Consider the following 14,538-nt stretch of genomic DNA (forward strand, 5'->3'; position numbering starts at 1 on the left):
ATACTGAAAGGACATGAGAAAAGATAGAGGTCTTATTCTGCTGTCTCAAACTCTAAGATGCTAGCATTTGAAGATATTTCACAGATCTTGTCCTTAGAGATTTTGACAATACAAACACAAATCATCTAAAAATATTGATGTGGGTTGATGACAGGGCTGTAAGGAAGCCATTAATGGGAAGACTTAGATCCTGTAGCATCCTTCCTTTCAGGGAAACACAATGGCATATGCTCCATCCAAAATCACTTTTAACACTAGCAAACTGTTGTGTAAGTTGAAGCACAAATTATTCCTGAGGTCTCTGAGTCCCTCTGTGGTTACTGGGAAGACCATATAAATAATGAAACACTACTGAAACTCCTTAAAACCTGCTTTTGAGACCATGTATTTCAGATGTATACAGGCAAAAAATAGAAGGTAGCTCAGGTGTGTGTCCATGTCTGTACAATCCTTAGTTGAGGGAGATAATGTTTGGGACCCTTAAGAAGTTCAAAACTACACACGATTCTAGAGAAAAATCCAGGGCTCATGAAAAAGTGAAAAAGTACTATTTATATTATCATTACCATTTTCAACAGCAAAAAATCTAGTTATTAACTCATCAAGTTCTGTCCTATTCTTTACCTCTTGCAGTGAAACAGAATTCAATCTTCACCAACAAGGTTTCTTGGGCTTTTGTGTCTTATAGACAAAGCTCAAAGAAGAGAGGAACTACCAGTAGCAGAACCTCATCAAAGTCAGGGATGTTGTGAGAAAAGCTAGAAATCGGCCCATATAAATCACAGAATTGTGGACTGGGTCAGGTTGGGAGGGACCATAGTGGGTCATCTGGTCTAATCCCTCTGCTCAAACAGGGTCATTCCAGAACACATGGCACAGGATTGTGTCCAGATGGTTCTTGAATATCTCCAGTAAAGGAGACTCCATAACCTCTCTGGGCAACCTGTTCCAGTGCTCATCCACCTGGACAGTAAAGTTCTTCCTCATATTCAGGTGGAACCTCCTGTGCATCCATTGGATGAAATGGGACATAGCTTGCTGATTCAACCAAGAATCAGCATCATTATGAGGCCACTCTCTGTTCTCTGCAAAAAGTCATGGAGATCAGAAGAAATCTCCAGTGCCTGGAGAAATGCCTTATACTCAGAAAAGGCAGGCCGGTCAGCCTCAATCTGGTCACTGGGAAAATCATGCAGTCCTCTTAAAGCCATTTGTGGGCAGAGTATGATTGTCTTTCATGATAAAATGACTGGTTTTATGAATGGAGAGCAGTGGATGTCATTTACCTTGGCTTTAGCAAGGATTTTGACATCATGCCTCCCACAGCATCCTTATCTCTAAGCTGTGATTTTAGAGTCTAGGTAGATAATGGAAATCTGTTGGGACCCAAAAGCAGCCTTCTGATATCTAAGCAGAGGTTGTCAGAAAAGATGGAGCCAGGCACATTACTGAGGTATATAGCAGAAGAACAGGAGATGATAGTCATAAACAAACAGGAGATGTTCTGACAAGAATAAAAGGGGGAAAAAATCAATGTGAAGACAGTTAAGCACTGAAACAGGCTGCCCAGAGAAGCTACAGAACCTTCATTGCTACGGAATCTTCATCAAGAACTGTTAAAAAGTCATAAGCAACCATATCTCAACTCTGCACTGACTGTGCTTTGAGCAAGCAGTTTTGGTGACCTCCTAAAATCCCTTACAAACTGCAAGATTCAATGATTCAATTAATAGATAAAAATTTCCCTGTTTCTGCACTTGTTCATACCTACACTCACACACAGGACACTCGGGTTAATTCATCTAATTGCAACAAAACCCCAGAAATATTTACAAAAAGCATTTCAATTGCCTTGGATAATCCAAATCATACAGAGATAAAGATAAATAAATATCAATATAAATTTAGAAACTAATACTTACTATTACTTGTTGGCTCAGGAAACCCAACATTTTGGCCATTCCAACTTTTGTTTTCTCCAAGCTGAAACAGGTAGAAAAAGATAAGTAAGTAAAGAGCAAACTGCTCCCTAAACAAAACATTCCTGTTTATAAATTTAGTTGAAATATACTAAAAAGGATGAGCTGAGACTGCCACATCTGTTCACAAAATTTTGTTAACTCAATTTTTGCCTAAGATAGGTTATTTGAGTAATGTACCCTTCATGAGTAAACATTAACAACTATTGCCTAACACTGAAATATAAATGTTTCCCCAAGGATTAGGTTCAACTCAATATGTTACCAAATCAGACTTAAATAAAATTAAATGTTTTAAGCAGCTCTCAACTGAAAACATAAACAGTCAACAGAGAAATTACATTCTAAAACAAGAAAATCCTAATTACTGCCTATGAAGGAATGTGTAAACACTATAAAGTACTTTGGGTGTAATTTAAAAATATTTACTTGTTAGGAATCAATTTAGTCACTGAAGTGGAAGTAAAAATGATTGCAATTTTCTATTATTTTAATATATTTTTGAGGAAGCTAATTGTCTTCAAATTAATATTACTATGTTTAATACTGGGTATGACTCTGACATGGAAAAGGGGAACAATTAACACAGATGTTGAAAATGAAGCCACTACTGAGATTTACACAGTAAATAAGATGGCAATGTTCTAGGTTTATGTAAAAAACTGGATAAAAAAGTCCGAGCTTCCTCATTACTTAGGAGCTATTGACAACCAGCTCTATGAATGTGAAAAGAATGATCCTTTTCAGATTTCACTGGGATTTTCTATGCAAACAGAAAACCTCACAGCAAAGCAGGCTATATGCCAGAACAAATTTGCAATCATTTGCTCTCGAAGATGGTGTTGTAAAGCGAAAGAGATGAGAAGGAAAATCAACCAGCTGAAATCTGCCTCTGCATCTCAGAGGCTGCATTAAGACTGTTTAGATTACTACCATGTCATAATACAGACCGCTAGATGATACATTTTACTTGGAAAAGAGGATGAGAGAGCACACTATGAAAAGCGGGTATTTCAATGATTGTTTCCCTGCTCTTCATCATCATGTACATCCCAAAGTGCCTTGGCAATGTGCAGTGAAAATGGGAGATATTTGATGGAAAAGGAGGACAGGCATTACAGTCAGCTTTCAAACTGGTCACCTACACCCATACACTTTAATTTCATATAACTTGTTTTATTCATATTATGAAGCAGGTAATAAGTATATTTGAAAATACAGGTGACAACAGTTCTTCATATGAGTAAGCAATATGAAAGCTATAAATATGTTCCTATTTACTGCTGTTAACAAAAGCATGGTTTTGTCAGGAATCCATCCTAACCATCTGTAAAATGATACCAGCACAAGTACACTGTTACAATAAGAGATATCCAACTTTCCTCATTCTTCTCTTTTTTATTGTTTATTAACTTGATCATGACAGGGAATTTAGCAATTCCTCTATGAGTAAGTGATTCTTAGTACTGCTTCCTCACATGAAAGCAATCTACCTTGGTTTTCTTCTTTCTAAGAGAACACAAGTAGCAAGAAGAAACAAAAAGATGGAAACGTGAAAAAATTATTACAACTCTCCATTCTCATCCATCGAGCTAAAATTCTGACAACTGCAAAATGCCGCCCAGCATACCTCCAAACTGCTCTCTTCAAGGCTCTGCACAACCATTACTGATTTCTTTCAGGAATCAGTTTAACCCAGAAAAGAGCAGAGCCTTTACTTTTTTACATTACCCGGATTACTTGTGCTGCCATCAGCACTACACATTGCTCTCATAACGCTCTTAGGTCTCCATTAAAACAATAAACACAGTCACATTTTATGTACCAGGGTTAAGGAAAAAAACCCCACTGCATTTGGTTTTGCTTATTTTTTAAGGGAGGAATAATGGAATGGAAGAACTTGAGGAAAAGGGGGCGCAGGGGAAAAAAGAATTGTGTTTTTTAACATCATCAAAAAATATACAGGTGAAAATTATCTATTTAGATGCCAACCTACTACATCAGCTAATCTAAACTGGGACCCATTTTGGATTCAAACAGTGAAACAAGTATCTTCTAAGGGTATATCTTTATTGTGCAATTTATATGCAAGGAATTTTGCAATGCTTAAATTGATAGAGATCTAAGGGCTATTTTCCCTCTTCTCCACCATAGTTGAGTTTGAGAGTTAAAATTCCTTCAGCTACACAAACTAACTTGTGCATCTCCAAATATGTCCAGACATATATACAGAAGATAAAACCAGATGCTCTAGATAGTTCATGTCCTTAAACCCCAACAAAGCTTTAAAAATTTGTTATGGTTTTGTTATGATACTGCCACTACATAAAAGTTGACTACTTCACATTTTTTGGATACAGTAACATTTGTTCATTGTATTCAGAATAATACTAGGCCATTGTACACTAGTCCACCAATCCTAAAATGTCTACATCTACAAGTATGCAATTAAGTCTGATTTTCTAAAGACAATGCACTTGTAAGCAATAGCTTAATAAATGTAGGGAAACAAAGCAGCAGCATCCCTTTTTAGCCACTCAATTTTTTTGGTAAGGATTTCAATGTAACCACAAGTTTCCTCTATGTAGAACTCTCCAAAGAAACTATGTTGTGGGCTGACTTTTTTCAGGCTTTATCTCTGAAAAATACTGAGTAAAATTAGTTCAGCCAATTTAAAATTCAAGAATGAAAATCTATGTTTTCATATTAGAATAAAAAATTTGATTTTTCTGTTTTGACTTGGTGTTTTGTTTTGGTTTTTTTTTTTTTAATTAAAGCTATTTGGCAAAATTGGCAGTGAAGAAAAATGTTTTATACCATAGGGAGTATATTCTACAGCAGAAATGTCTCAGCATTCTGGTGAAAATGAATTATCATTTGACTCATTCAGAAGCTATTTTTTAAATAGCCATGTCTGCACAGTGTGTTCTCACTAGGAACAACGTCCAGCTTCCAAGTACTCTGTTTAGAGTATTTCACACTTGTCTATGATTAAGACATATTGTGAAGAACATAGTGAAGGTGAGTGTGAACAGCACACATACTGCTGCTACTCTCAAAGGAGAGTGAAACAGAAGAAGGTGGGGTCAAGTAACCAGTACAGTATTTCTTTTTTCCTGGTTAGGAATACAGAACACATAGAACAGAATATCTTCATATTTACATATACATAGATGTGTACATATATACTATATTCAGATTTATTATGTAGTCCTAGAAAAGCCCAACAGAACATTCTGTTGGCTACCTAGTGCAGCCACAGTAAATTATCAAAATATATACATGCAGTGAGCCTGTATATGACAGAAGCTGTTTAGGGTCCACAGCTTAGTCAAATACCTTACCAAGTATCTTTTCAGAAAACAAAAGGCAAAACTTTAACAGCCAAGTTTGGTTACAAAAGCCCTAATCAACAAATTTAAGACAGGAGTGCTAAGTTACAGATAGCTAACGTGGAAATACATACTTGCAACACATATGAATTTAAAATGCAATTCCTTCATCATTAAAAAAAAAAGTTATATACATTTTCTTTATCAGTCATCAAATGTGAAAAGGCCATTATTTTTCTGTAATGTTTTAGTGCACATGCAATGGGAAGATAAACATTGATTACTACTTCATACATGAAAGTTACTAACGTTGTTCCTTTCTGTTCCTTCTGTTCCTTTGGGCTCTCATGAATGCCCAAAATGGAATAAAAGCAAGGGGTACATTCATCCTGATTTGTACGTAGAAATAGGTGCATGGATCACATGAACACTTTTGCACTCACACTATTCTATAGAACTCTGTTCCTGTTCCTAATTACTCTCACAGGAGCAGAGGCTGCACTTAATACTAAGGGTAGCTGGAGAGATGTAGCTAAACAAAGGCTAATCTGTGACAAGCAACTCCCTAAAACAGGGTGTGCACAGGCTTAAGCTTCCAGTTTTACTAAGTGATTAGCTGATACAGCTTAAAAACCTAGACAAAGGTAAATTGTGGGCAATACAACAATTGGTTCTCACCTTTTCCGTCTGGTCTTGAAGAGGAGTAGAGGCTTTGTATCCCAGCTGTAGCAACATCGCTTCTGCTGCATTTCTTTTAGCTATTTTCTTGTTTGGGCCTGTTCCAGTAGTAATGTCATTGCCTACTTTTACCTTAAAAAGAAAATATTGATCATAATAATGATAAATGCAAGACTCCTTAATATCATCATATAATACCCTTGCTGATTTATCAACAGCTGTCAGCTCTTTTGATGAAGATGCATTCTTTAAAAAGCTACAACATGCAAAAGGGGACTACAGTATTCACTTAGAAGGGCTTGTTTAGATTTTTCAGATCACCAAACTCATACGCAAGAGCTACATTTTTCTGCATCTCAGTGCACACACAGTTGCCTCTCACTTCCACCAGCCTCCGTGTCACCCTCATTCTCCCTCATGAACCTCTCCCCCATTCTGTTAACACTGGAATTGCCCCAGGGTCTGTACTTCCTCTTTCTTGTAGGCAGGAATGTTGCCTGCAGCAGCTCCCCAGCATCATCAGGACAGTATGCAGAACAATGGAGAGACAAACAGACTTGAGATTTAACAAGAGTGGCTTCTAAAGAAGAATGAAAACCACATTTGCCTTCCTCCCACTTTGTTGCACTGCAAAGAACACAGAGGCTGGAACTGCTTACACCTGATAAGCTTTGATCCAAACAGTCCTTGGAAAGAAGGCTCTCAGTGCACCTGTGGTCTGTACAGTACAGAGGTTTTCTGACAAACATGATGCCTCTCATAAAACCAGGAGAAATTAAAACCCCAAAATAAGGACAAACTGTAGGTAATGGATATCCACAAATTGTGTGGCTCCAACTTAATCCTTGGCTTTGGTACCATTCTTAAAACTCTTGGAGCTGTTTGTGTCTGGTTTGTGACATGAGCACTCTCATTGCTATTCATAGCTCTTTGAGGAGTGTATTTTGCTCGGTCCATTAAGCTCTTCTGTTTGCCAAATTGTGTCTCAAAATAGTGCACAGTTTCAAAACCATGTCAAAAGAGGAAATAAAAATCAAATAAAAATAATAAAAATCATCAAGATGATCTGAATAACAAAAGAAAAACCCAAGAGGTCAAAGACCAGAAACAGTTTGGAAGGAGCTTTAAAAAAATGTAAGAAAAGGCATACAAATGCTAAATAAATATAAATTATATTTAGTAGTTTATGTCATTCAATAATTCTTCACTTTCCTTAATTTATCATATATGTATTTTCCTAAAAGTTTAAACTCTTCTTTACTCAAATACTCTTAATTCTAAATATTAAGAAGAGGATGTAAATAAATAATAATCGTGAATATCCCTTCAAAGTACATATATATACATCATTAGGCAAAAAGATTCATCTACCTAAGCCAAAAATATTAATAATCTTGAAATATAAACCTTACTTCTATGCAGTTCACAATAACAATTAGAAAATAGCCAATCTGCTACAAGTTTATATGCAATAAAATTGAGGGACTTTAATGGGACAAGACAAAAAGATAATTTATAACATAGCTCACAATAAATCAATGTGGTGCTATTTCTCAGACCTGTAAAACTGGTTTAGCTATTATTATAACCTCTATCAAGGATTAAAGGCCTGACTACAAAGAGAAAGAGCTTTCTGAAATTAACTTTGGGAACAGAACACCAGCTAATGTCATCAGAGGTTTTCTTCTGTTTATCTAGTAGCCAGGACAAGTAATTGGATCCATTTCATCACATCTAAACTTGCTCTTTGTGTGACAGATAAAAATGAACATATTATCTCTGGATATTTTACTTCCACATTCAATTAAATTAAATGAAAACATGGTTTAAGTAGTTTATACAAAGGTATTTTATTCTGATAAGGTTTTCTGTATGTCATAAGGAATCCACTGAGACTTCCTGAAGGTGGGATAAATAGCAGAATAATTTTAGTGTGAAGATATTACACAAGGGTGAAAATGGAGTTTAAAAGTATTTGTAACAAAGCAACTGCTCTGTGGAGTTTCTTTGACTCCTTCTTTCACAAACTTTCTTAGATACAGGAATCTTCTACATATTCACTGCTTTTACGATTCCTTTTTATACAAACCAAAGACTCTGCCATTATTGACACTCCTCCAACAGAAAACTAAACTTCCAGCCCATCATTCTAATACTGCGCTGTGTTACACTGCTCTGCTGAGGCTTCACACAGCAACTACCAACTGTGGACAGTCCCATGGGGGTCTAAGAAAGGGAAATGAGCTTTTCTGTGACAGGATCACTCTTTTTCAAATACTTTCAGGTCTCATAAAATGTTAGAAATCCAAGTTTATATTAAAAAAAAAAAAGATTTTGCAACAAAAGAACACAATACTTTTTCTTTCTTCAGAGAGAAAAATAATAAACCATGAAGAAAGACCACTTACGTCCAAGAAAATTAAGATCACTAGTTTATCTTCATAGACATGAAGGAAGAACTTAGAGATTGAATTAAAAACATAACTAATTTTCTGGAGAAGGAGGTGCTGGAACATCATAAATTTTGCTTGTGATCAGAAGTGACATTTTGGTGGGGTTGGTAGACAACAAGTCAAAACATGCTGTTCCGAGTTGTTCCGTCACAAAATTACCCTTGAGTGAAAACATAAGAATGCAGAATCCTTTCCTGATTCTAATCTTTCTCAACCTGCTATTGTGTTATCTAACAAAATATCACAGTCATGCCAAATTTTTGTACATGTTCTTAATTTAAATTTGAAAGGAATTTTAATGATCTACTGTTTCAGTATTAGGTCCAGTCAGAAGAGAGTCTAAAACATGTGGTTGGCTTTTTTATTGTATTTCAGAGATAACAAAGTCACAAAGAAACTGGAAATCTGAAAAAAATTTACAACACTATTTTTTTAAGCCAAAATGCCTGGTAATATGGAGATATTAATGTCCATATTTCAGAATACTAGGTATTGCTGGAATCGTCAGATCAACACCAGCCCAGTTTTATTTTTTTTCCAAAAAGACAAGTAAAAGTAAATAAATCATAAACCATCAGGAATAAGGACAATAACAATCAGGTGAAACAAAAAAAAAGAGTGTAAAATAATGTAAAACACATGAAAAGCATCTAGAGGGCACATAATTCAACTGCCATTTGTTTCACTAAGAGAAAGAAGAAAGCTTAGACAGGCTTTCTGATACTGTATTTCATACTATTTCTGTATATCTGACAGCAAGGCAAAAAGCTAAACAGAAGGAGTTCCACTTCATATTATGCCACCATTTTGCTTGAGTTTGAACAAAACACTTAGCAAGGCCATTATCTCTAACATGACACAAATGATACCTGCATAACAAATTCTCGACGGCGAGGCATTCCTCTCTCTGAAAGAAGAACATACTCTGGCTCCTTCTCCTTTTTGGCCTGTTGGATCTGAGCCAAACGACTGATGGGATTCATTCCTTGACCATATTCTGGTCCAGTCTAAACCAGGATTAAGGAAAGAACCATTATTTCAGTATATATTCTTATAACTACTACATTGCTTCAATAACATTTACTAGGATTCTCTCTTTTGTAATACTCCCTTTGAGAGAATAAGAAGTAACTTACGTTCCATTTTCTGATCATGAGACAAAAGATAAGAATCCTCAGGCTCAAAGCTGTGGAAAGAACTTGTCTGCCATTGCTGCAGGTATGTGTATGCCTTGCATCGGCAAGCTACGAAAACCCTCTCCTATCTGTGGAGGTCCTCATAAGGATGGATGAAAATTAGCAGATTCATTAGTCAGTTATATCTTACTGCCCTGTTTCTAGGACCCTTCCCATTAACCCCTTAAAATAGCTTGCCACAATGCTGGAACATGCACTACACTGAGAAGAGGTGGGATCTAAAATGGGACAAAAACCATTTGCCATGCATAAGGATGCTTCCTCTTCCAGCCTTCCTGCTTTCCTTCTCAGCACTCCAGGCCTTCCATCCCACAATGCAACTTGCAACTAAAGGTGCAGAGGGTTTACTCTGTGTGTCGTATGAATCTACCCTAGAATTGTTGCTTATGATGAACAACCCATAAAGTATTTTAAATGCTTAACAGGCAATAATCCTCACAATAACATATCCAAAAGTATGGTTGGTGGGGGAATGGATCTCATGCCAGGGAAACATAAGGACTGACAGTGGTCTTTCCAAGATTACACAGACAGGGGAAAAACTACAGTCCTTGAAAACTCTCTAGCTCTGAAATTCTTTTAATGAATTATTGCTCACACAGCAAATGCTCTTTCAAAGCACAAAGCTACAAAAATATTTGTTTGTAGATTTTAAGAAGAAATTAAGACCCACAAAAATTTATCTGAAGTCATACTTAACTGATTTATATAGGATAACATAAAGAATGCACTTGCAAATGTAAATGGCATTTGAATGTAAAATTGTTATTATGTTATGAAGCTATTTCTCTTTTATGAAACCATTTGCAGGCTAAGAGAAGATGAGCACTCATGCTTGCTTGAGCTTCTCAAATAACAAACAAGTGTTTAGGAAACTGAAGAAATGATCAGCAACTGAAGGCAAAGACCAGAGAGGGATATTATATTTAGAAAGCTGTGCAGCAAATCCTACATATTGTAACTGCTGAAGTAGTTAGAGAAGATGTAGGTGAAAGAGCTAAGACAATGTCATACACAAGGGCAGCTGTGTGGGCAAGAAGCCAGGCAGAGACAAAATGCAGAGCAGGCTAAATAAAGAGCAGGCCATAAGACACAGCCTCGTAAATATACATGCAAATAAAACTAAGTTTTTTTAGCCACTTTTTTTTATGCTCAAAACATATGCAAGTTAAATTGAAAGAAATGGGCACATTGAAAGCATTTCAGAAGTTTGGATATTCAAAAAATAAAAACCATCTACATATTCAGCTTATTTTGACAATTAATGTCCCTTTCTAACAAGGCCAACTGTGTATAATTAAATTTAAGTTTGTAATGGCAAATGGTATATGGTAATATAAGAAATCTTTTCATTATGATACCCTTAGCATCTTTGTCTTGAGAAAAACTTTCCAAGATGTTTGGTGAAAGTAAAGCCAAAAGACTTTTCCAATCTTCCAGTTTTAAAGCTGCATTAATGCTGATGGTTTTCCATTAAATCATTTTCCTGCCCACTTTTTCATATAAGTTTCTGAGAATTAGATCTCCATGATTTTAATAGGAGACAGGTATCTAATTAATCTAAGTTTTCCTGAAAAATCATTTATTCTGTTTTGAAGGCAAATAAGTCTTTTGTACATTTTCCAAAACCAGTTTTGCACACTCCAAAGTATTTGCTTATTTTTAAGTGGTTTTCTGGTGGCTGTTCTTTGAGAACTCTGCACTTTTATCCTGAGTATACAGATTTTTAATGGTCAAAACTTTTAGTAAAGTATTGAAGCACTAAAGTAGAATCCCATTAATTTACTTTTTTGTGTATCTCTCTCCCTCTTCAAACTGGGGAGTGGAGAGAGCCCAGGGAGAGAACCACTAGATATGCTAGAAGGGATTCTCTGAGGAGATGATGCTAAAACTTCACATGGCTGGACAGAGTTGCTTAGAGGGCTTGATCCTCCACTGGACCTGAACCAAACCCTTGAAGACCTCAGTGATGTGAGCTATTTACAAGCCATTCTGTTTGAGAATCCCACAGCATTCTCAGAATTTAAAAAAAGCCCAGGCATATTAGCACAGACAAACAAGTAACAATATTGACAGTAACAAGCAAGTGTAACAATATTGACAGAAAATGACAAATAAGCCTTTCTTGATTTTAAATCTGACTGTTACTTTCTGAGCAAACATTCTTAATTGCGTCAAAGGTGGACACATACCTTCAATATTGTTTTTGGACGCTTTTTAAAGTAAAGTTTTGGCTTTTCAATCACAGGAAGAGGAGGAAGTTTCTTAAGTTCTTGTAGTACAGCCATTGCAGCACGTTTCTTTGAGAGTTTCTTACTGTTGCCTTCTCCTTCTGCAGTGAATTCTCCTACTGTAACTCGTGTAACAAAGCTCTTCATGTGAGGAGGTCCACTTTCTTTAATCACCTTTTAAGAGAAAGGAACACTGAGTCAAAACACCCTACCAGAAGATAACCTAATGTTTGTTATCTTGCAATGAACTTATTACTAGTCCAGTTTTCCTGCTAACTGAAGGCATTAGATTGGTTTTCATAGAACTTGAACAAGTATTAATGACAGCACGAGGTTTGAGGACAGAAAATTAAGACTAGTTGGATAAAGCAAATCTAACCACCATATTCAGTATTTCACAGAAAATAACAGCAGACCTACATTTTTAAAGATTTATAGAACAACACAATACATAACAATTATGCATATTTAAACCAAGGCTAATAGTTTTTTTCTGTGCAAGGTGCTTCACATACTAAAGCAAATAAATCCATGAAGGTCTACCAGGCTTTGACTATTTCTTTACACATAACATATTCAAAACTATTAATTTGGCATTACCTCAACCTGTTTATAATTTTTATCTATTCTCATCAAACCATTGTATGTTCATAGTCCCAAGCTTCAGTCTCAATAGGTACAGGCTGGATTCCTGCTCTCAACTCCTGCCTTGCCAGATTACACAGCTCAGAGCAATATGCCATACATTTGAAAGGCTGACACATTCTTGCCTCCATGACTCTCATCTGTCCCTCCCAACAGTACTGAAAAGAATTACCAGAAGAGCCACCATAACTCACACAAAAGCCAATTATTTCTGAAAAATATTCATTTATTCATTCCCTTCCAAACACATTTAGTACAACAATAAGAAAACCCAATTGAAGTACTTCACTCCAACAAGTTATAGTAATATGGAAAGAAATTAAGTTCTGAACGCTGTACCTTCCTTTAGCTGTTTCTCTGTCTTCAGTTTTACATACATACGTACATATACACATACACACATGCACACACACAGCTCCTTTCAGAAGGCTGATGCTTGGATGTATTCACCCCCAAATCAGAGCACTGCAAGTGCTAGGATAGCCATCCATCTCTTCATGTATGCACGCACCATTTACCGGTCTGGACAATGTCTATCAGAAATTAAGAGACCTCATTTGGGAAAAGGTTCAGTTATTTTGCTTGATGGGCGGAAGCAGCTACCTAATTTAATCTTTGTTATAGGTAATATGTATAAGGAGACATTAGAGTATCTGACAGGCATCTCTTTATAATATCTTCAAAATCAATATAAATACAAATTTTTTTTCATTTGATGGAATTATATCAATTGAAGAAGAGTAATGTTTGTTGAAGAAGAGTAATGTCTCTTTAGGTTGAGGAGGGAGGGGAACAGGAACTGAGCTAAAGGTACCAGGGCCTTCTTAGTGTAATAACTATAGTTTTAATAGCTCAAACCTTCAATTTTAACATTATTACAACATGTTTTGTATTAAAGTTCTTTTTATCAAGGTCATGTCCCTTGCATTATTTAGTTTTGCTGTTGCACTGTAATGAGGTCTCCTTAGGCTTGTATTTCTTTTTTAAGTTCTCTTTTGTGGCAGCTTCACCCAACAAATACAATTACCACAGCATATATCAATGAAAAGACACAAAATTAAAATTAACAGACAACTTTGTCCCGTTTTCCCAGAATAAGATGACATCTATGCCAGAATGGGATTTTTCTGTTGTAATCCAGGAGTGTTCCCACTTTAAGATTCCAGGTATTAATTTCAGAAGTGTTTTCAACACTGCCTCGCTTGGAAGTTGCTCACTAATGCTTGAACACATGAGAAGGCAGCAGTGCTTTCAATGCACTGAGCCCCAGGATGCTGCAGTGCCTGCACAGGAGCTGGAATGAGCCCAGTGCCAGCATCTCCTGCTCTCAGACACAGTTGGGCATCGTGTCCGTGCTGAGAACCTTCATCGCACTGCAGAATTCCCACTCGATTTTACAGCACCTCAAACCATCCCTGTACTTTGTTATCCAAGTATTACAACATGCTTGCTGTAAAACATAGCTAAATTAACCTTACTAAGGTCCTTAATCTTTCTGTGGTTCTACTAATACTGTTATATAGGTGTTTGTCTTTACATGCAATATAGCATATTAATAAAATATACAGGAATGTCTATACTGACCAGATGAAAAAGGAAAAAATAACTTGGTTAAGTAATATAATTGCTGAGTTCCTAAAATATTAGTTTATATAAGTTTTCTCATATTTATATAAATGCACACAAATATATACATATATATGAGACAAAGAATGTTAATACAAAACCAGATTATATTTTCATAGACACAAAAACATATTTCTTATTATAAAACTAATGCATTCTGGTATGTTTTTCATCTTTTAAATTTTAAGTATGTGACACAAGGTAAATAATTGACTGGAAAACATTAAAAACTGTATCTTTGTTAGTGTGTAAATGGAAAAAAGTCTGTATTGTCAATGGAATGATCCCCAAAGGATTCCGATGGGATCCGGATCAAGCTAAACATCCAAATTTGGTAATTAAGCAAAAAAAAAAAAATTACCTAACAACATTTCTGGTTAACCCCAGATTTCAGATCT

At 35.9% G+C, this 14,538-nt stretch overlaps 1 protein-coding gene across 6 annotated transcripts in view; it reads right to left on the reverse strand.

The window, feature by feature from the left end:
- STAU2 (staufen double-stranded RNA binding protein 2) overlaps nucleotides 1-14,538 on the reverse strand; it is a 170,983-nt gene that overhangs the window by 96,380 nt on the left and 60,065 nt on the right. For all 6 annotated transcript variants that reach the window (XM_038126854.1, XM_038126855.1, XM_038126852.1 and 3 more), the window contains 4 exons: nucleotides 11,831-12,043; nucleotides 9,312-9,449; nucleotides 5,990-6,121; nucleotides 1,923-1,983 (listed from right to left, as the gene is read on the reverse strand). In XM_038126854.1, the coding sequence (XP_037982782.1) occupies nucleotides 1,923-1,983; nucleotides 5,990-6,121; nucleotides 9,312-9,449; nucleotides 11,831-12,043 (544 nt within the window). The remainder of the gene's footprint in view (nucleotides 1-1,922; nucleotides 1,984-5,989; nucleotides 6,122-9,311; nucleotides 9,450-11,830; nucleotides 12,044-14,538) is intronic.

This window comes from Motacilla alba, chromosome 2 (assembly GCF_015832195.1).
Source record: "Motacilla alba alba isolate MOTALB_02 chromosome 2, Motacilla_alba_V1.0_pri, whole genome shotgun sequence".
NCBI lineage: Eukaryota > Metazoa > Chordata > Aves > Passeriformes > Motacillidae > Motacilla > Motacilla alba.